This window comes from Sinohyriopsis cumingii, chromosome 19, assembly GCF_028554795.1.
Source record: "Sinohyriopsis cumingii isolate HCF-2022 chromosome 19, ASM2855479v2, whole genome shotgun sequence".
Taxonomy (NCBI): domain Eukaryota; kingdom Metazoa; phylum Mollusca; class Bivalvia; order Unionida; family Unionidae; genus Sinohyriopsis; species Sinohyriopsis cumingii.
Window position 1 is genome coordinate 14013873 of NC_142979.1, and position 23205 is coordinate 14037077.

The following is a 23205-nucleotide window of genomic DNA, read 5'->3' on the forward strand; positions in this document are numbered from 1 at the left end:
CAGATATAAATTCATATTTCCATGATAGCAATCTACATTATTCCACTTCAGACAGATATAAATTCATATTTCCATGATAGTAGTCTACATTATTCCACTTCATACAGATATAAATTGATATTTCCATGATAACAATCTACATTATTCCACTTCATACAGATATAAATTCATATTTCCATGATAGCAGTCTACATTATTCCACTTCATACAGATATAAATTCATATTTCCATGATAGCAATCTACATTATTCCACTTCAGACAGATATAAATTGATATTTCCATGATAACAATCTACATTATTCTACTTCATACAGATATAAATTCATATTTCCATGATAACAATCTACATTATTCCACCTCATACAGATATAAATTGATATTTCCATGATAACAATCTACATTATTCCACTTCATACAGATATAAATTCATATTTCCATGATAACAATCTACATTATTCCACCTCATACAGATATAAATTGATATTTCCATGATAACAATCTACATTATTCCACTTCATACAGATATAAATTCATATTTCCATGATAACAATCTACATTATTCCACTTCATACAGATATAAATTCATATTTCCATGATAACAATCTACATTATTCCACTTCAGACAGATATAAATTCATATTTCCATGATAACAATCTACATTATTCCACTTCATACAGATATAAATTGATATTTCCATGATAACAATCTACATTATTCCACTTCATACAGATATAAATTCATATTTCCATGATAACAATCTACATTATTCCACCTCATACAGATATAAATTGATATTTCCATGATAACAATCTACATTATTCCACTTCATACAGATATAAATTGATATTTCCATGATAACAATCTACATTATTCCACTTCATACAGATATAAATTCATATTTCCATGATAACAATCTACATTATTCTACTTCATACAGATATAAATTCATATTTCCATGATAACAATCTACATTATTCCACTTCATACAGATATAAATTCATATTTCCATGATAACAATCTACATTATTCCACTTCATACAGATATAAATTCATATTTCCATGATAATCTACATTATTCTACTTCATACAGATATAAATTCATATTTCCATGATAACAATCTACATTATTCCACTTCATACAGATATAAATTCATATTTCCATGATAATCTACATTATTCTACTTCATACAGATATAAATTCATATTTCCATGATAACAATCTACATTATTCCACTTCATACAGATATAAATTCATATTTCCATGATAGCAATCTACATTATTCCACTTCATACAGATATAAATTCATATTTCCATGATAACAATCTACATTATTCCACCTCATACAGAGATAAATTGATATTTCCATGATAACAATCTACATTATTCCACTTCATACAGATATAAATTCATATTTCCATGATAACAATCTACATTATTCTACTTCATACAGATATAAATTCATATTTCCATGATAACAATCTACATTATTCCACTTCAGACAGATATAAATTCATATTTCCATGATAGCAGTCTACATTATTCCACTTCATACAGATATAAATTCATATTTCCATGATAGCAATCTACATTATTCCACTTCAGACATATAAATTCATATTTCCATGATAACAATCTACATTATTCCACCTCATACAGATATAAATTGATATTTCCATGATAACAATCTACATTATTCCACTTCATACAGATATAAATTGATATTTCCATGATAACAATCTACATTATTCCACCTCATACAGATATAAATTGATATTTCCATGATAACAATCTACATTATTCCACTTCGTACAGATATAAATTGATATTTCCATGATAACAATCTACATTATTCCACTTCATACAGATATAAATTCATATTTCCATGATAACAATCTACATTATTCCACCTCATACAGATATAAATTGATATTTCCATGATAACAATCTACATTATTCCACTTCATACAGATATAAATTCATATTTCCATGATAACAATCTACATTATTCCACTTCATACAGATATAAATTCATATTTCCATGATAACAATCTACATTATTCTACTTCATACAGATATAAATTCATATTTCCATGATAACAATCTACATTATTCCACCTCATACAGATATAAATTGATATTTCCATGATAACAATCTACATTATTCCACCTCATACAGATATAAATTCATATTTCCATGATAACAATCTACATTATTCTACTTCATACAGATATAAATTCATATTTCCATGATAACAATCTACATTATTCCACTTCAGACAGATATAAATTCATATTTCCATGATAGCAGTCTACATTATTCCACTTCATACAGATATAAATTCATATTTCCATGATAGCAATCTACATTATTCCACTTCAGACAGATATAAATTCATATTTCCATGATAACAATCTACATTATTCCACCTCATACAGATATAAATTGATATTTCCATGATAACAATCTACATTATTCCACTTCATACAGATATAAATTCATATTTCCATGATAACAATCTACATTATTCCACTTCATACAGATATAAATTCATATTTCCATGATAACAATCTACATTATTCCACTTCATACAGATATAAATTCATATTTCCATGATAACAATCTACATTATTCTACTTCATACAGATATAAATTCATATTTCCATGATAACAATCTACATTATTCCACTTCAGACAGATATAAATTCATATTTCCATGATAACAATCTACATTATTCCACTTCATACAGATATAAATTCATATTTCCATGATAACAATCTACATTATTCTACTTCATACAGATATAAATTCATATTTCCATGATAACAATCTACATTATTCCACTTCAGACAGATATAAATTCATATTTCCATGATAGCAGTCTACATTATTCCACTTCATACAGATATAAATTCATATTTCCATGATAGCAATCTACATTATTCCACTTCAGACAGATATAAATTCATATTTCCATGATAACAATCTACATTATTCCACCTCATACAGATATAAATTGATATTTCCATGATAACAATCTACATTATTCCACTTCATACAGATATAAATTCATATTTCCATGATAACAATCTACATTATTCCACTTCATACAGATATAAATTCATATTTCCATGATAACAATCTACATTATTCTACTTCATACAGATATAAATTCATATTTCCATGATAACAATCTACATTATTCCACTTCAGACAGATATAAATTCATATTTCCATGATAGCAGTCTACATTATTCCACTTCATACAGATATAAATTCATATTTCCATGATAGCAATCTACATTATTCCACTTCAGACAGATATAAATTCATATTTCCATGATAGTAGTTTACATTATTCTACTTCATACAGATATAAATTCATATTTCCATGATAACAATCTACATTATTCCACTTCATACAGATATAATATCATATTTCCATGATAACAATCTACATTATTCCACTTCATACAGATATAAATTCATATTTCCATGATAGCAATCTACATTATTCCACTTCAGACAGATATAAATTCATATTTCCATGATAACAATCTGCATTATTCCACTTCAGACAGATATAAAATCATATTTCCATGATAATTAATCTACACTATTCCACTTCATACAGATATCATATTTCCATGATAACAATCTACACTATTCCACTTAGACAGATATAAATTCATATTTCCATGATAACAATCTACATTATTCCACTTCATACAGATATAAATTCATATTTCCATGATAACAATCTACATTATTCTACTTCATACAGATATAATATCATATTTCCATGATAACAATCTACATTATTCCACTTCAGACAGATATAAATTCATATTTCCATGATAGCAGTCTACATTATTCCACTTCATACAGATATAAATTCATATTTCCATGATAGCAATCTACATTATTCCACTTCAGACAGATATAAATTCATATTTCCATGATAACAATCTGCATTGTTCCACTTCATACAGATAATCATATTTCCATGATAACAATCTACATTATTCCACTTCATACAAATATAAATTCATATTTCCATGATAACAATCTACATTATTCCACTTCATACAAATATAAATTCATATTTCCATGATAACAATCTACACTATTCCACTTCAGACAGATATAAATTCATATTTCCATGATAACAATCTACATTATTCCACTTCATACAGATGTATCATATTTCCATGATAACAATCTACACTATTCCACTTCATACAGATATAAATTCATATTTCCATGATAACAATCTACATTATTCCACTTCATACAGATATAAATTCATATTTCCATGATAACAATCTACATTATTCCACTTCAGACAGATATAAAATCATATTTCCATGATAGCAGTCTACATTATTCCACTTCATACAGATATAAATTCATATTTCCATGATAGCAATCTACATTATTCCACTTTGGACAGATATAATATCATATTTCCATAATAGCGGTCTACATTATTCCACTTCATACAAATATAAATTCATATTTCCATGATAGCAATCTACATAATTCCACTTCAGACAGATATAATATCATATTTCCATAATAACAATCTACGTTATTCCACTTCATACAGATATAAATTCATATTTCCATAATAAAAATCTACATTATTCCACTTCAGACAGATCATATTTCCATAATGACGATCTGCTAGTTTCGACGATAGAATTGATTACAGGCAAAAAGGTCAAGTCGGATCAATTGAGGTTAAATTGATGACATGCCAGCATCAATTGAAGCCGAACATGACTTTAAAAAAATAAAAGCAAGAATATATAGACAGGGTTAGAGGCTTTAGAAATTGTTTCCAAGCTTAAGTAGAGACTTAAATTGTAGTCACTGTCATCGTCACTGGACAAAATGTGATGTAGTGCCTGTAGCAGGATTTTAAAAAAATATAAACGATAATTCACTGCAAATGATCACATTTGTCTTGGAAAATTCACCCCAATTTAACTGACTTGTTTTGGAAAATTCACTGCAGATTATCTCATTTATCTTTAAAATATTCACTGTAAATGATCACATTTGTCTTGGAAAATTCACTGCAAACTATTGCATTTAATTGTCTTTGAAAATGCACTCATTCACAAAGTAGCATAAAATAAAGCATAATTTATTAAGTCATTTTCTGGTAAGGTATCTTCTGTAAAGATAAAACTTTTTTCAATTACCTAATCTACTTCTTGAAATAAATAACATTGATTGTGAGAACTTTTCATCTTTGCAGAATTTGTTTTACATTTCTGATTATCTTTGTTACAGGAACCTAAAATCGAAGACAGCTTCCATTAAAAATGAGTCGCTAACTGCTATCATGACCGGTAATACATCTGTATGAGCTAACTTGACACATCTGTACTGATAAACGACCACATCTTTATACTGTATTGTCCAGATCTCAGACATGTGAAATTTTCAGCATTTTACATATAATATGGTTGAATGGTGGCTTATCCAGCAGGCCTCCATTCTATTATTATTATTAGTAGTAGTAGTAGTAGTATTCATTCCAATAAAACTTGATTTCAGCTACTTAATCCATGCTTGATTCAATCAAATTTAGGTTTTAAGCTTTATGTCAACATAATTTCACAAGAGCTTGATTTGTCCGAATTCTGTATCCATATGGTGAAGTTTTTTAACCGATATCCATCCAGACCCCCCCCAACCCACAGTAGCTTCTTTTGATCTTGTTAGATTTCATACCTAATTTGGCATGCATTTTTATTAGTGATTATGCTATAAGCAGTGTATTGATATACTGTATTCAGTACAATAGCAGTAATATGGTCTGTCAAAATACAGCAGACCCACAATTGTTTTCCAGTATATTACAAGTACAGTTTTTGTGTTAATATTTACAGAATATTTATTTTGTGATGTTGCTAAGTGTCTTAGTTGCTTTCATTCTGGTAGACTGCTCCAATGGCCTGTGTGGTTGGAGCATCTGCCTAGGATACAGAAGGTTTTGGGTTCTAACTCCAGCCAAGTCATACCAAGGACTTATAAAAGTGATACTAGCAGTTGCCTTGTTTTTCCCTCAGCATTAAGAGGTTAGTGTTAGAACTGGTCGGCCTGGTGCCATGATAATGTGGCTGGGTGGGACATGATGCTACATGTCTGCAGCATGATGCCCCAGTGTTAGACAACAGTATTAACTGCACACAACAGACATAATAATGATATAACAAAAATTTGTAAAAGCTACATTAACAACTCACAAAACACACACAAACACTTATATTCTTGTACTCTCCTTTTTTCTTATACTATTACATTATCAAATGTGATGTTTCATACACAATTTGCTAGACAAATGATATGTAAAAACATAACTCGGTCATAGCAAACAAGTAAGGTTGACAGTTTCACATCTGGTTTCATTAGTTACTTTATCACAACATTATTAGTAATTGATAGTAATGTTTTGACTATTGTATGCGTATGATTTTCCCAAGGGTCAAATATTATTCACAAACCAGAAAGCCAAGGTGCTACCCTAATGTCAGCTTAAGTAATGAAGTATTTTCATGTTCTGAAACAGAGTACTGATAAAGGAATCTATATACTTGTATACAGTTCTGTTTACTTTTCAGATCTCAAAACAGAGGGACACAAAATTACATGTAGAATGTCACAGCTATAAATAACATACATATTTAATTTTTGTAAAGACATTTTCAGTAAAAACACAGGAAAATGTTTTTAATGGATTAAAATTATGCAAGAAAATTATATTTAGCCCAAAGTTGTCAGTGCATTGCTCCTGCCATAAATTCAGTCCTTAATGCATCATGGCTTGTTTGACTTGTATAAACTATGTTATTGTTTCAAGTTTGAGATGTTCCATACACATTTGAAATGATAGTATGTGATTACTATAAAAACTAACTCAAATAAAGCCATATAATTAAATACATCCTAAACTTGTCAGATCACTAAGCATTCTGATGGCATGATTAAAATATTAATCATTAATATTTGCTCACATTGTGTAAGCTTTGTATTTTGATGTTCACAAAATACCCCTTTGAATGTTTAAAAATGTAGTTAATTCCAGAGAAAGGAGTAAAATACCTTGTTTATTAAATTCTTGTAAAGAACTCTTTATGATGAAGCTTTTGACAATGACTTCCACAATATGGCAGCCATCAGACTAAATTCATAGTAAAGTTATTTATTTGGTAAGAGATTTAATTATGTATCATGATTAACAAGTTAGAAACATTGCAAACAGTAATATTGCATTCTAATTTCTAATTTTATTCATCGTTTTCTTTTTGAAAGCAAAAAGATATTGTATGAACATTTTTTTAAAATCAGATCTTGGCTTGCACTTCTTGTGAACTTTGCAGTTCTTTCTTTGCAGGTGAAGATAAACTTGTTAAGTCTCGCTTGACACCTGAGGGTGTTCCCATATTCACATTATCCACCAACAGGTCATATTCATTTCTACCAGACATGGCTTGTTGGTAAGACTTCCATCATGTTAAGTTGTCTTTAAATATATGCTGTGGTTTTTTATGCATCTTAAATTCATCAGTATTGTTATCATTGTGATTCATTTTGATTATGTCACTCAGTCAGCATTTACTTTAAACACTAGCTTTAGCAGCTCTTACTCATTCAGTTACTTTAAGTGTACACTTATTGCCTGTTTTTGTCTTAGTTCTATCCATTGTCAGTTATATCACATGTTTGTATGTATTGTTATGAACAGTATTACCATTGTACAGTAACTCAGTGACCTGGATAAAAATACATGATTTCATGTTGAACATGTTTCCATCACATACAGTTTGGAATAACAAAGCTCCTACTCTGTATTCCAGATCTTGGTAACCTCTTGAAATCTACTTGTTTTGAGATAAATAGAAGCAATAGAGAGAAAATAAAAAAGAAAAGTCAGAAAAATATTTGTGATGGAAGTGTAGCTGGTGGAATACACTAAATCAGAAGTTTGTGTCCATTTTCCATGTTAAGTGATCAATGGTTGACCCGACTTCTAAATTTATATTTTACATGTTAAGTAGTGAATGGTTCCAAGTTAAGTGTTGAATGGTTCCATGTTATGTGAGGAATGGTTCCATGTTAAGTGATGAATGGTTCCTTGTTGAGTGATGAATGATTGACAAGACTTCTAGAATTTATATTTTACATGTTAAGTGATGAATGGTTCCAAGTTAAGTGACGAATGGTTCCATGTTAAGTGATGAATGGTTCCATGTTAAGTAATGAATGGTTTCATGTTAAGTAATAAATGGTTCCATGTTAGGTGCTGAATGATTGACAGGAATTCAAGAATTTATATTTGCCATGTTAAGTGATGAATGGTTCCATGTTAAGTGATGAATGGTTCCATGTTAAGTGATCAATGATTGACATGACCTCTAGAATTTATACTTTACACGTTAAGTAATGAATGGTTCCAAGTTAAGTGATGAATGGTTCCATGTTAAGTGATGAATGGTTCCATGTTAGGTGTTGAATGATTGACAGGACTTCAAGAATTTATATTTGCCATGTTAAGTGATGAATGGTTCCATGTTAAGTGATTGGTTCCATGTTAAGTGAAGAATGGTTCCATGTTAAGTGATGAATGGTTCCATGTTAAGTGATGAATGGTTCCATGTTAAGCAATGAATGGTTCCATGTTAAGTGAGGAATGGTTCCATGTTAAGCAATGAATGGTTCCATGTTAAGTGAGGAATGGTTCCATGTTAAGCAATGAATGGTTCCATGTTAAGTGAGGAATGGTTCCATGTTAAGCAATGAATGGTTCCATGTTAAGCAATGAATGGTTCCATGTTGAGTGATGAATGATTGACATGACCTATATATCTAGACAGTAATAAAATACATAACCAATCACATTATTCTGCTTAGAATCCAGTCTTCCCAAAAAGACCAAAAAATGTCTATATATATATATATATATATATATATGAGGGGAAGTATCTATTGCAGATTATCATTACCTCACCTTATTCCCACCCATGTTCCAGGTTTTACCAGTTTAAAAATTTTGTTTGCAACTGTGAACAGTTCCTCAGAAGAATCCATCGCAATTTGTTATCAGTTTTGACCTTCTGATTATTTTCATTGGTTTAGTAAGTCAAAAGGTTGATAAAACTGGTGTATACAGCATTTGCAATTTTCAGAGTGAATTTATTTGTGTTTGTGCAATATATTTACCGATCATTGTTGTTTTCTTACATTCATTGGTATCACTAAAGTTTTCATGGTGTAATTGCATTGTACTTAAATTTTTGGTTATTATGCACTTCATACTTCATCTTGGTAATGTGAGCTGGCCTATTGGAACAATTTGTGTACTTGATGTATGCACTTGTTTTTTCTTCTGTCATTCACTACCGGGATGTTAGTCAAGTTCAAGATGTGCAGACACTTTAAAGTCATGGACTAGAACCATGAGATGTTCCTTAACTGCTCAAAATGTTCTTCCTTGCTCCCATATACTATGTGTGCAGTGTGAGCAGAAGACATTTGGTCCAACATTTTTAAATATCATATCAATTGCAGGGCCACTTAAAATGGACAATTCTAAGTCTTTTTGACCCAAACTATTTTCATTTATTGGAATTCTGAATCATTATATTGGAGACCTTAGAATGATGTCCCCATGACTGACAAAGATACCTAAATCAATGCCTACGGTGATGATCACTTTGAAGCCATGGCAAGTGATTCCATTCAAGCTATACTGGAGTCACATATGATATGTGTAGTATGGCAGGCTTTGTTATCTAGCATGCTGATGAGCAAGTTTGATCGAAGCCATTTGTAGACTTGAACAGGTTCAGTCAGTTTACTACTGACCCAAATTTCATCTGTCCATCTGTCCGTAGCAATATGACAAACATGCATTCAGTCTCAACCTGCGCAGTGCACATTTCCATGGACCTATTCACATGGTATCATGCAGATATCTTAACTTCAGCTGCCAGTGGGTAGTGTATCAATTCCACGCTTTCCTATTCGACTAGTCTCATCTTTGGATGTTTCCACTTCCAGAGTGATGGCAGCATACCTGATGATCAACTTTAGAACATTTGGAAAACTTGGTTTTGATTGATATAACCAACCTTCTATACATCATTCACACTTTAGAGTGGATAGTAAATGTGCAGAATTCAGATCTTGGCCCTTGATATTTTGTTCAGCTAGGTATCGAGTATCTAATTCCTAGTTGGTGTTCTTCCTAAACATGTTGACAGTATTATTCATGTGTTAAAGAAGGTCTCCTCCTGGATGTATAATTTGGTATTGGAATTTCTTCAGCTCCAAAGCCTACTTTTTGAGGTAATGGATTTGTCATACCTCAGCTGCCTTCACATGTTGTCCACTGCAGATGGCCTTTTCTGGCACAATGGCAACTGATTTTGGGTCATTTAGATCATCTTATTATCCAAAATCAGACACTCCCTGCTTAAGTGTCAAGATGGAGTGACTTACTTCGGGATTACCTTTAGAAATCCTGCAACAGAATATCACAATCTGTATGGATGGTAGGCATGAAAAACCTCTTCAAACAAATGGGACAAAATCTCATTATGATACTGGAGTATCTTTTTTGGTGTGCCCAGTATCATATAAACATGTAAGTCCAAGACATCTTGTGCAAGCTTAATGACCTCGCTGACTCGTTATCATATGGAGTGGTCTCTCTATCCATCCAATTTTCATCAAGTCTGCAGCCTACAGGGACAACTGATATTAGACCTGTTTACAGTGAGTTGGAACAGCAAACTGCCTATACTTATTATTTCCATTCATAGACCCAGAGACATGGGCCATATGTGCCCTCTCAGTCTGATGGGAGAGAATTTGGAAATATACCCTCATAACAAAAAAAAATCAGAAAATGAAGGGCAGGACTTGCAAAACAATTTTGATTGTCTTTCTCTAGGGAGTGGGGGAGAGACTTGAGTCATCTAAGGCACTCCCCTTCACAGGTTATTGACATCTCTCTGTTCTCATGGGTTCATGTCTGCTGGACCATTGTGGGTATGTGAGAAAGCTTGCCAGTAGCTTCGTGTGGATCAGTGGTTCTTCCTGGAGTTTTTCTTGATAGCTCGTCCACCAAATATACTGGCTGCCATGTATAGCCTATTATATGCTGTAAAATGGCATTAAATCCACAAGACAAACAACAACAACAAAATCTTTGCAATGGGACAAATTCAGGGTGAACAGTCTGCTTGATCTGGCAATGGACATACACAGAAAGATCATAGTGACCCTATTATGTTTAAGCAGCCTTGGTTGCTAGTACCCCTTCTGTGTCAGGATAACTCCTCCTTCAAGCCTGGCTCTTGTAAAGGAAGTCCTGTGCAAAATGGAGTTATGCAGTGTGAAGGAGATCATAATAGTTAGATGGATGTCCACATTGTGAGGGGATGTGGCATGTTCTCAGTGGCTGCTGTCACATCCACATCACACTACACTTGGCTTCTATTCCTCAGTTGGTTAACTTTTTTCTTCTCCTCTTTGAAGACTACAAGCTAGCTACAATTACAGTGAAGGAATATTTTTCCGTGATCTCAGGTATGGAAGAGATGATAATGGCTGCAAAAAGGACCTTTCTGACTTGTCCAATTTTGACATATCCAGCCCCATACATGCCAACCATTATGCTTTTTTTCACTAAATTATGCTTTATGTGTAAACCTTACATGGATTATGCAATTTCAATGTATCCCCCTTCCAAAAAGAATCAATAATTTGTTTCTTCGTTTTTATTAACATCCCATTAATTCCACAGACCGTATTCCTCGAAAAGACAGCATCTATGCAACTATGGTATAAGAGTACACTTTTCTGTAGACTTGCATGCACTTTCCTAACAGAATTATGTTCTATTTATAGCAGCTGTCCTATTTCCAAGAAACATGCTGGTTTTTACTTTCAAACTTTTGACATCGGATTCTATTTATAGCAGCTGAATGGCTTAGGAGAGAACAGACTGGTTTTCTACTTTTTAATCTTTACTCACAGAGTCTTTGTTCTAACTCATATTTGGTACAGAACGAATCTGTAGGATATTTGGCGCTAAAAGTCAGTCAGATTTATTCAAGTTGTTGGATGTGCTAGAGCAAGAATGTTTTTCAAATAATTTCACAGATGGATTAAATAAAGACGAAAAACTGATTAAGAGATGAATACATGAATTACATAACACAGTGTTCCATTCTAGGGCAGATTCACGCCCATAGGAGGCTATGTGGAAAGGATTTTAATATTATTCTTGGTGGTAAATTTGGATTGTGGAGCAACACTTGAAAACTAAAGAAATCTTGAATTATACTAACTCCAGTACTAGGAGTTGCTTTCTTTATTTTGAAAAATGTCTCATCAGTGCACATCACAGGTTGTCTCTGTCATTTGATACACCTTGCTGCATGAAAAGCTGCCAATAAATTAGAAAGAGAATGCCTGAAGTATCAAGTTGGCATTCTACCTGACAATGTACTTAATGCGGACAGTTTAATTTTTTCATCTTATTTCCCAACTAAACGACCCAATAACTGGCAGATATAAATTTCCTCTTTGTCAGGTTATGAAAGGAATATTGGTTCTTTACCATTTGAATGCAGGCAGTGAGAGATTGTTCTGTATTGTTAAGAAAATTAAAATTGAATTCAGATCCAGGCTCAGTAATCTAGTACTTGGTGCTCTACTGGTGTGCAAAACATTCATAGTCTCAGCTGGTACAAAGCATTTTAAAATGCAAGATGAGAGTCTGTTGTTTTAAAAATCTAAAAGTGCTACATATGAAAACTTGAAGCAGTAATTGATGTTAAAAGACATTAGGGGTAAAAAAAAAAATAATTTTGTACATTATGCTCATTGAATTTGTATACTCTTTTTCTTCTCGGATAACTCTTTTTGTCGACTTGGATTACACTTTTTCCTCGCCAGGGGTTGGCATGCATGCAGCCTACATTCGCTCACCTTGTTCCCAAATGGAACTGTTCCTTGTGATTTTGACTGTTAAGTCTTACTATCGATGCAATCAGATTTCATTTCTATAAACAATCAACATGCAAGTAACTATCTGCTTTCTCATCAATCAACCTGATGAGAAGATAAAGCTGCAGTGCCTGGTACACACCCTTTCTCTCTCCCCCCCCCCTTAAATGCAGTTACACGTTTTTTTCTCATCCTTTTTGAGGAAAGAGAGTGATCTGGGCTTACTATCAAGGGCTATAAGGCAACACTTTTTCTAACACTTGCAAGCTCTCTAGAGCATGGGTTCTCAGACTTTTTGTTCTCACTTGAGAGGACTGAAAACTACTGCAGACCACCATAAAAGAATAGACCCTTGGAATAAGGTTTATATTTGCCAGAAACTAAAGATAAATATCACCTTGTTTATGACACACCTGCAGCAAGTCCATGGCCCACTTGTTTGAGAGGGGCCCCGAGTGGCCGAGTGGTCTAAAGCGCTCTTCGTTACGGATCACTGCCATCTCACCTCTGTCTGCGGCAGTTCGAGTCTAAGATTCAGCCAATGTGGGTATATGAGAAAGCTTGCCAGTAGCTTCTCGTGGGTCGGTGGTTCTTTCCGGGATTTTCTCTGGTTCTTCCTCCACCATTAATACTGGCCGCCATGTATAGCCTATCATGTGCTGCAAAATGGCGTAAAACCCCACAACAACAACAACAACAACAACTTGTTTGAGAACATTTGTTCAGTGGGTTCTGCTTTTGGTCAGACCCTTATCTTTAAGATCTCATTAGGGACAGGAATTGCACTCATTAATTCTTATATAGAACATATTGTGTTCTTTGGGCATTATCTAAAGTCCCTGAGCCTGTGAATGAAGCTTCCTTCAGAAACCTTACCCTTCCTTTAGCAGTAACAAGGAGTGAGCTTGAGGCCCTTTCAATGGAGAAGGATTGTTTATGGTTCGGTGTTAACTATGGTCAGTTTGTCTTCATTGCTAGCCTTGGTTTCTTGTTAAGAATTGGCTACCTTCAGTAACTCGTGTTCCTGTTGAGACTCAACAGCCTTAGCCATAAATGTGTTCCTTTGCCCAGTTAGGACCATAGTAATGTATGGCTTCCTTCTAAGGGTGAAGATTCCCTCCTCCCACAATGCTCTGATGTCCTGAAGTCTTAATCCAGATTGGCACAAGATACTTCCTACGACTAAGTAATAAGACTGGGATCATGTTAGACTGGGATCAAATTCTTTTCAGCTGTGGATTCAGTTACAAATTGGTGGGTGAGGCTATTAAGCTTGAACCTGTGGACTTGGCGTTCTAGAAATCAGTGTAGTAGTAGCAGGTAAGTATTACATAATTAAAATTAGTTTTACCTCCCACCCCCCTCCCAAAACTGCCTTTGTCTAGTATGATCAATGCATCTTCTTTACAACTTGGTCAGTTTGCAAATAAACTATTACAAACACTGGTCAACAGTGAAATCATTACTGACTTGAAAAGGCCCTAATCTGTAGTATTTTGGTGTGCCGAACACGAATATAACCGTGAAAAATTTGTATTGGCTCTCGTTTTGAAGATATTCATATACCTCATTTTCTATGTTTCACTGTGTAAATTTCTCCAGTAGGACTGCAGCAACATCCGGAATAATGATGTAACATTGCATAATACCATCATGCTCACATCATCCACAGTTGATTGCATCATTTTCTGATGCAATGCAATACTAATGCCATGCGGCTGCTGAAGTAAGTTGACGTCAGCAGTGTACTATACATGTGTAGGCCTATTATACTAATGCCAGGCGGCTGCTGAAGCTGACGTAAGCAGTGTACTATATAAAGCCCAATCAGATAGGTTCAGCATTTAAAATATTTTAGACGTTGTGCGAGACAGTTCAAGCTACTGTTACATAAAACTTATTATTTTATCCATTTACATACAATAAAGAACAGTAATGCCTCGAAAGTGTGTTAATACCGCGGACAATTTTTGCTATATTTGTGGGGAAGTGACATTTGCCAACCAGAAGAAAAGTATCAATTCTCAAGTGAAGAAGGCATATCATCTTTACTTCGGATGCAAGGTTGGTGACCAAGACAAGCCTTGGGCTCCGCATATATGCTGTGCTACATGTACAACACAGCTTTCACAGTGGTTGAATTGCAAAAGGTCATCAATGCCGTTTGCAGTCCCAATGGTGTGGAGAGAGCCAAGCAACCACCTAAATGACTATTACTTCTGCTTGGTTCCTCCTCTTTCCGGCGGAATAACGAAGCGAAAGAAGTCGAGAATAGTCTACCCAAACATTCCGTCTGCATTGAGACCAGTTCCACATGGTGAGGGACTTCCTATTCCAGAACCTCCAGCAGAATATTCTCTTGATTCATCTGACGAAGACAAAGGTGAGTCGACCTGTTCTTCTCCTGGTCCATCAGCATGCAGTGATCCAGATTTTCACTGTGGTGCATCATCAACCCCACACAGAATAACACAGGAAGAACTAAATGACCTGATTCGTGATTTGGACTTATCAAAGAACAAGGCAGAATTGCTAGGATCAAGACTCCAACAATGGAATCTTCTAGAAGAAGATGTCACAATTACTGCATATCGAAAGCGCCACCAGCAATTGGAGCCTTTCTTCAGAAAGGAAAGTAATCTGATATTCTGTTCCGATATTGAGGGCCTCTTGAATGCTTTAAAAATCACTCATGACCCACAAGAATGGAGACTATTTGTGGACTCTTCGAAACTGAGTCTCAAGGCTGTGCTTTTGCACAATGGAAACATTCTTCCATCTATTCCAGTAGCGTATGCTGTCCACATGAAAGAGACATACGATAACTTAAGGCAGCTACTGAATTCCATTGAGTATAACAAGTACAGCTGGCACCTCTGTGGTGATCTGAAGGTAGTTGCCCTTTTAATGGGACTGCAGCAAGGATATACAAAATACATGTGTTTCTTATGCGAGTGGGATAGCCGAGCAAGGGAAATGCACTACATGAGGAAGGAATGGACTCACAGGCAGAATGTAGCCATTGGAGAGAAGAATATCCAACACCCAGCTCTGGTTGAGGCTCAGAAAATCTTGCTACCACCCCTTCACATCAAACTAGGTTTGATGAAGAACTTCGTGAAAGCCATTGACCGGACTTTGCCAGCATTCCGATACCTGCATGAAAAATTCCCTCGACTCAGCGAAGCAAAGATTAAAGAGGGAGTTTTTGTGGGTCCTCAGATTCGAGAGCTTTTCAAAGATGACCGGTTCAACAACTTGCTGGAAGGTGACGCGAAACAAGCATGGAATGCTTTTCGCCTAGTTTCTACAAACTTCCTCGGAAATGTTAGGGCAGAAAACTATAAGGAACTAGTAGAAGACATGTTGATGAAGTATAAGAAACTTGGCTGCAATATGTCTCTAAAGATTCACTTCCTTCATTCCCATTTGGATTTCTTTCCTAGTAACTGTGGTATTGTTAGTGATGAACACGGCGAACGTTTTCATCAAGATATCGCAACAATGGAACAAAGATACCAGGGAAAATGGTCCACTACAATGCTGGCTGACTACTGCTGGACACTCCTCAGAGATGCTCCCGAACAGCTGTACAAGAGACAGGCGAAGAAATCTAAGATGTAGTCAATGACTTGATTTTTTATAGGTAGGCTATTACAGTTGACCTTTTACTATTGGAATGCATTTCGTTATGTAAACATTAATTTCTTGCAGATTACAAAAAAACTAGAGCCAATTTTGCAATTTGACTGTCATATTCGTGTTCAGCACATAAAAATTGATAAGAATTGACTAATTTTATTTCAGTAACATGACTTTTGTAAAAATTTGTTGTCCAGTGAAATCAATATTACATACTGACTTGATCAACGATAATTATTCTGAACAAGACCAGTTCAATAAAAATTGTCCAGATTGCAGCAAATGCTCATCTTGTAAGAAAAGATTGTGAATAAATGGAATAAATTAGTAAAACAACTGCTATCAATATGAATAGATTTTGCTAAGCTACATGTCTTAATCTTAGTCCACCATCTGTCGGCACAACTAATCCTATTGCTGGAGGCCCCGAGTGGTCTAAAGTGCTCTCCGTTACGGATCACTGCCATCTAACCTCTGTCTGCGTGGGTTCGAGTCTAGGATTCGGCCAATGTGGGTATGTGAGAAAGCTTGCCAGTAGCTTCTCGTGGGTCAGTGGTTCTTCCCGGATTCTTCCTCCATACTGGCCACCATGCATAGCCAGTCGTGTGCTGAAAAATGTTGTTAAACCCCACAACAACAACAAATCCTATTGCTTGTGTGTTTTAAAATCATTAATAAATGTAACATTATCATTACGTATCTTGTATTGGAAGTTTGCATCAGTTATGTACTGGAAGTTTGCATCGTCAGTCTTGTACTGGAAGTTCGCATCATCAGTCTTGTACTGGAAGTTCCCTTCATCAGTCTTGTACTGGAAGTTTGCATCATCAGTCTTGTACTGAAAGTTCCCATCATCAGTCTTGTACTGGAAGTCCCCATCATCAGTCTTGTACTGGAAGTTTGCATCATCAATCTTGTACTGAAAGTTTGCATCATCAGTCTTGTCTGGAAGTTCCCATCATTAGTCTTGTACTGGAAGTTCCCATCATTAGTCTTGTACTGGAAGTTCCCATCATTAGTCTTGTACTGGAAGTTCCTTGTCATAATACATATTAGAGATGAGCTGTCAATACTGAGTGTATTTTTCTGGGTTTTACATCTCCATACTTGGTTGCAAAAAATTTTATTCTATTTTTGGACAAAAGGGTATTATTTCCTGTATGAAATGGATAACTCTAATAAAGTACATAAATTGTATTATTTAAGGTCAACTATAGAGGAAATCATCAAGAACTAAGTTGTTGAGGTTTCTTGTATATAAAATTATTTTTAAATTAAAATGCTTTTGTTCTGTAAAATTTACTTCCACCAAATTCACCCATAATTTTTTTTAATTGTTTAAAAATTACCGACTGTATTACCTCCCCATATGAATGTCTGTTGTATTTGACTTGGTTTACAATGAGCTGACTCAGTACCAGTGCAGAAGTATATTGATTGTCATATCCAACATATTGTGCAGTGTAGCCAGCAAAAGCAAAACTTCAGTTTCCTTTTCTTCCTTTCTAAATGAAGAAAGAGGCAGAATATAGAGTTCTGCTGATTTTGCAGTATCAGAAGGAAGTATTTTGAAGAAGCTGCAATGTTTGCATGTGTAAAGGGCTTAGTTTAGTTTACTGTTTGTAAACGTTTAAAAAAAAATTGAATATGAATATAATATGAATTTTAATGAATATGCATCAGGTTGACATTGACACAGGAAGGACGTTGGCATTGACACAGGAATGACATTGACACAGAAATGACATTGACATTGGCACAGAAATGACATTGACATTGACACAGGAAGTATGTATTCCAATTAAAACATATTTCCTCATCTTTGCTTTAGAGGATTTTTATGTCACTTGTTTCCCTTAACTTTTTATGTAGAATTTTAACATTGAACATGGCCTTGCTAGAAAATCGCAGAAGTTGAAGAGGATTGGTTGCACATTACATATGAAGTTGATCTACTGAAAACAGTTTCTTTAAAAAGGCAGTATTTAATTTAAACAACAACCTTTGATTATTTATCATACCTAAAACTGTGTGATTGTTTATTCGAGTTTCTTATTTTCAGATGTTGATATTGATTTCTAGTGTATGAAAACTTGTTTACAGGACCATGCTGTATGATCAAGCAGACCCCTTACAACATTGCTCAGATCATCACAGTTCCATTCCTAAAGGAAGCATTAAAGTCTCAGGGCCCCTTACTTCATTGCAGTCATCTCAGGAAAGGTATGCTTTGAACATTTCTTTCTGCAGCTGGAAAATTTTTTAACTTGTTAAGTATCCATGTACTTTTAAGTCATTTAGAAAATGTAAAGACTTTGTCCTTTTTAAGGTATATATAATGGAATTCAAATCTTTTTTAAAGTAAGTGACGTTTTCCCAGGGTTTTTTTCTTTAAACTTTGTTACCAAATAGCTCTGAGTTACTTGGAAATGTAAAATTATTCCTATTTTGTACAAGTTTTTAATAAAGATATGGTTTGTGTAGCTTTCTACTTATACATTAACCTATGTAAATCACTCTCCACTGGATGTATGTGGACATTTGAAGCAAATTTGGTGAGGAGTATGGTATTGGGGAGACCCAGTTCATGTTTGCTTTTCCACCCTTTTGGTAAGGAGTATGGTATTGGGGAGACCCAGTTCATGTTTGCTTTTCCACCCTTTTGGTAAGGAGTATGGTATTGGGGAGACCCAGTTCATGTTTGCTTTTCCAACCTTTTGGTAAGGAGTATGGTATTGGGGAGACCCAGTTCATGTTTGCTTTTCCAACCTTTTGGTAAGGAGTATGGTATTGGGGAGACCCAGTTTATGTTTGCTTTTCCAACCTTTTGGTAAGGAGTATGGTATTGGGGAGACCCAGTTCATGTTTGGTAAGGAGTATGGTATTGGGGAGACCCAGTTCATGTTTGCTTTTCCAACCTTTTGGTAAGGAGTATGGTATTGGGGAGACCCAGTTCATGTTTGCTTTTCCACCCTTTTGGTAAGGAGTATGGTATTGGGGAGACCCAGTTCATGTTTGCTTTTCCACCCTTTTGGTAAGGAGTATGGTATTGGGGAGACCCAGTTCATGTTTGCTTTTCCAACCTTTTGGTAAGGAGTATGGTATTGGGGAGACCCAGTTCATGTTTGGTAAGGAGTATGGTATTGGGGAGACCCAGTTCATGTTTGCTTTTCCAACCTTTTGGTAAGGAGTATGGTATTGGGGAGACCCAGTTCATGTTTGCTTTTCCAACCTTTTGGTAAGGAGTATGGTATTGGGGAGACCCAGTTCATGTTTGGTAAGGAGTATGGTATTGGGGAGACCCAGTTCATGTTTGCTTTTCCACCCTTTTCCACCCATTTAGTAAGGAGTATGGTATTGGGGAGACCCAGTTCTTGTTTGCTTTTCCACCCGTTTGGTAAGGAGTATGATATTGGGGAGACCCAGTTCATGTTTGCTTTTCCACCCTTTTCTTTGAATATGACTCTTCTTTGAGACTTCTCCAACCATCTTGAGCTCAGGTTTCTTAATCATACCAAATTGGCAGGGGCATCCGTGTCCTCTGGGCACATATCTTGACTTTAAATACTTGGTGATGATCCAGTTTTCAAATAGTGAACATTTATTTCTACTAACGGCTCACTGGAATTATGTTTCATAAACTGAGCACATAATTTGAATATTCATTACTGAGAGTTTAATTTTGTTAACCAGCTTTACATATTTGCATATTTATAGAATAATACTTAAATTTTCTTGTATTCCTTCTGATAACTGCCACAAGAGATGAGACATAAGTCTGTATGAACTTTAATTGAAGATTTGTTTTTCAAATCATATGACCAACATATTCTGATAGTGTCATATTTTTCTTTATCAGACCACACCACCAGTCAGGGCGTTTATTGCAATCAGGTCACAGTCTACAGCAAGTCAGTACAGTCAGTTACCTGGAATCTCAGGTATCAGCCAGTCTTTGTCTCAAGTCCCCAGCTGAATACAAGTTCTGGATGACCACCTATGTTCACTACTTAATCAAGGAGGGTGAGTAACAGTTGAAATTATTACAAAGGAAGCAGTTGTATACAAAACAGTTTTTTTCTTTTGCTTGAACATAGAAACAAAGCAAAACAATGTTCATGTTATTATAAGTATGTAAAGTTAAGGTAGATTAAAGATTGCCAACTGTTTTACCTTAAAGCTCTGGACTTAAAAAAATGTATTTGATTGTATTACAGGTATGGAGACCAAGCTACGAGAAATTTGTAATGACCTGCTAGGACCAGTGTACAAAACTTTGGGCAGCAGTGGCAGTACATGGCAGGAATGGATCCTGGTAAACTATTATTTATATTAACTTTATAACAAAATAGTTATTTATCTGCCTTGTTATATCACTGCCACTTGAAGTATAGGTATCTTCATATCCATCTCTGCAACATTCAGCTAGTCCCAGAAATTTTGATGGATTGCCACGAAACTTGGAAAATGTTTTGGACATCACCTGAAGATGTGTTTATTTACAAGTCAGTTTGTTCATGCAATTATTAAATCTACTAGTCATTTAGTTAATGGGATGACCTGTTGTCTTTTATTTGGCCATCTGACATTAGCACAACCTTGTTATAACTCCTAAATTACTTGGAGGATTGCCATGAAAATTTACACACACACACACACACACACATATTCATTCATCCCATGATCTAGTTGTTTTTTTTAAAAAATAAAAATGATACTGCTTGAAAATCCAGTATGATTGCCACAAAGGCATTTTATCACTGGACTGCTCCGGTGTCCTAGTAGTTAGAGTATCCGCCATGCATGCGGGAGGTCACAGGTTCAAACTCTGGCCGAGTCATGCAAAGACATATAAACAAGTGGTACTAATAGCTGTGTCACTAGGCACTCAGCATTAAGAGGCTAGTGTTAGGACTGGTAGGCCCAGTATCAGGATAATGTGACTGGGTGGGACATAATGCTGCGTGTCTGCAGCATGATGCCCCAGTGATAAACATGACTATAAACTGCCACTCTGCAGACATCAGAACAGTATGACTGAAAAATTGTTAAAGCTATGTTAAAAATTCAAATCACATACACACATCGCTACTCCTCTGGGATGGATTGTCATATCAATATGGGGTTTCACTTCATGACTTCTTATGATGTCTAGTTGGTCCTAAATGAAAATGGTGCCAATTTAACATCCAGCATGGCCACCAAGACATCTTGTTATTGCTACTATTCCTGAATGAAAAGCCATAATGACTAAAAGACTTTATATGATGTCTGTCTGGCCCTAAGTGACATGGGTGACATCCCTTGGACATTAAACATGGCCTTTTCTGTAGCCATCTTGAAAATCTTGTTATTGCTACACCTTCTGATTAGATGTTAAAGCCTTTTAGCTGAAGCAAATGAGCCACCTCTGTCGCATCATAGAGAAATGTTTTCTGTACAATATGCCCTAAAATTAAGACCAAACCCTTTCAACCTTATTTTGTGTCTGTTTTCCATCCCAAATACAAAAGAATATATCAAAATGAACAAAATGCCATACCTACCAGAGGCTTTAAAATATCTTCCAGCTTTGACAGTACAAAAATTGACTTTTCAAAAATCCAAAAGTCTTTGATTTTGTATTGCCTCCCTGGTTTGTTACATTGCAGTAAGAAAAAAATATAAGAACTATACAAAGATTTACACTGATGGCTCAAAGGATGAGGAAAAGGCTACTGCAGCCTTCATCGGTGGAAATCACTCTACAAAAGTTTGCTTCCCAAATTATGCATCACTATAAATCAGGACATTAAGACTTTGCCTGAAATGTAGTAGGGAGTTGGAAAACCCATTTCTAACCAATATTCTCATTAAATATACTGAGCTGTGTACCTTTCATAATAGGCATACCCTTGGTTATCCAGCCATGTTTGTATTAAAGGTAATGAGAAAAGCAGATTGTGCTTATTTAATAGCCCTATCTCAACAACCTTCTGATTATAAAATACCGAACATGGTATTTTTAAAAAATCCTTATTTAGTAATTGGCAGGCATCGTGGGATGATGTTGTGATTAACAAGCTCCATGTGTTCAAACCAACCTTATGAAAATGGCCATGTTTTCCTCCATCAGTTATACTGGCCACTATGTATAGCCTGTTGTGTGCTGAAAAATGGCATTAATCCAACGACAACAAGGGAATGTTATACATATAGTCATCATCTCAACCACCACACCATAACTTGAGAAAGCTGTACTTAATCATCATCTCAACCACCACACCACCACATCATGAGAAAGTTCTACTTAATCATCATCTCAACCACCACACCATAACTTGAGAAAGCTGTACTTAATCATCATCTCAACCACCACACCATAACTTGAGAAAGCTGTACTTAATCATCATCTCAACCACCACACCAACACATCATGAGAAAGTTCTACTTAATCATCATCTCAACCACCACTTCATAACATGAGAAAGTTGTACTTAATCATCATCTCAACCACCACACCACCACATCATGAAAAAGTTCTACTTAA

At 34.9% G+C, this 23205-nt stretch overlaps 1 protein-coding gene across 2 annotated transcripts in view; it reads left to right on the forward strand.

Annotated features, from left to right (window-relative positions):
• The window catches only part of LOC149775158 (protein HIRA-like), a 122788-nt gene that overhangs the window by 93872 nt on the left and 5711 nt on the right, over nucleotides 1-23205 (forward strand). For both annotated transcript variants that reach the window (XR_016416578.1, XM_089944105.1), the window contains exons 22-26: nucleotides 5304-5362; nucleotides 7411-7513; nucleotides 18780-18899; nucleotides 20536-20699; nucleotides 20894-20991. Coding sequence is in view for 1 of the 2 variants with exons in the window: in XM_089944105.1 (XP_089800231.1) it covers nucleotides 5304-5362; nucleotides 7411-7513; nucleotides 18780-18899; nucleotides 20536-20699; nucleotides 20894-20991 (544 nt within the window). In the remaining variant the exon portion in view is untranslated. The remainder of the gene's footprint in view (nucleotides 1-5303; nucleotides 5363-7410; nucleotides 7514-18779; nucleotides 18900-20535; nucleotides 20700-20893; nucleotides 20992-23205) is intronic.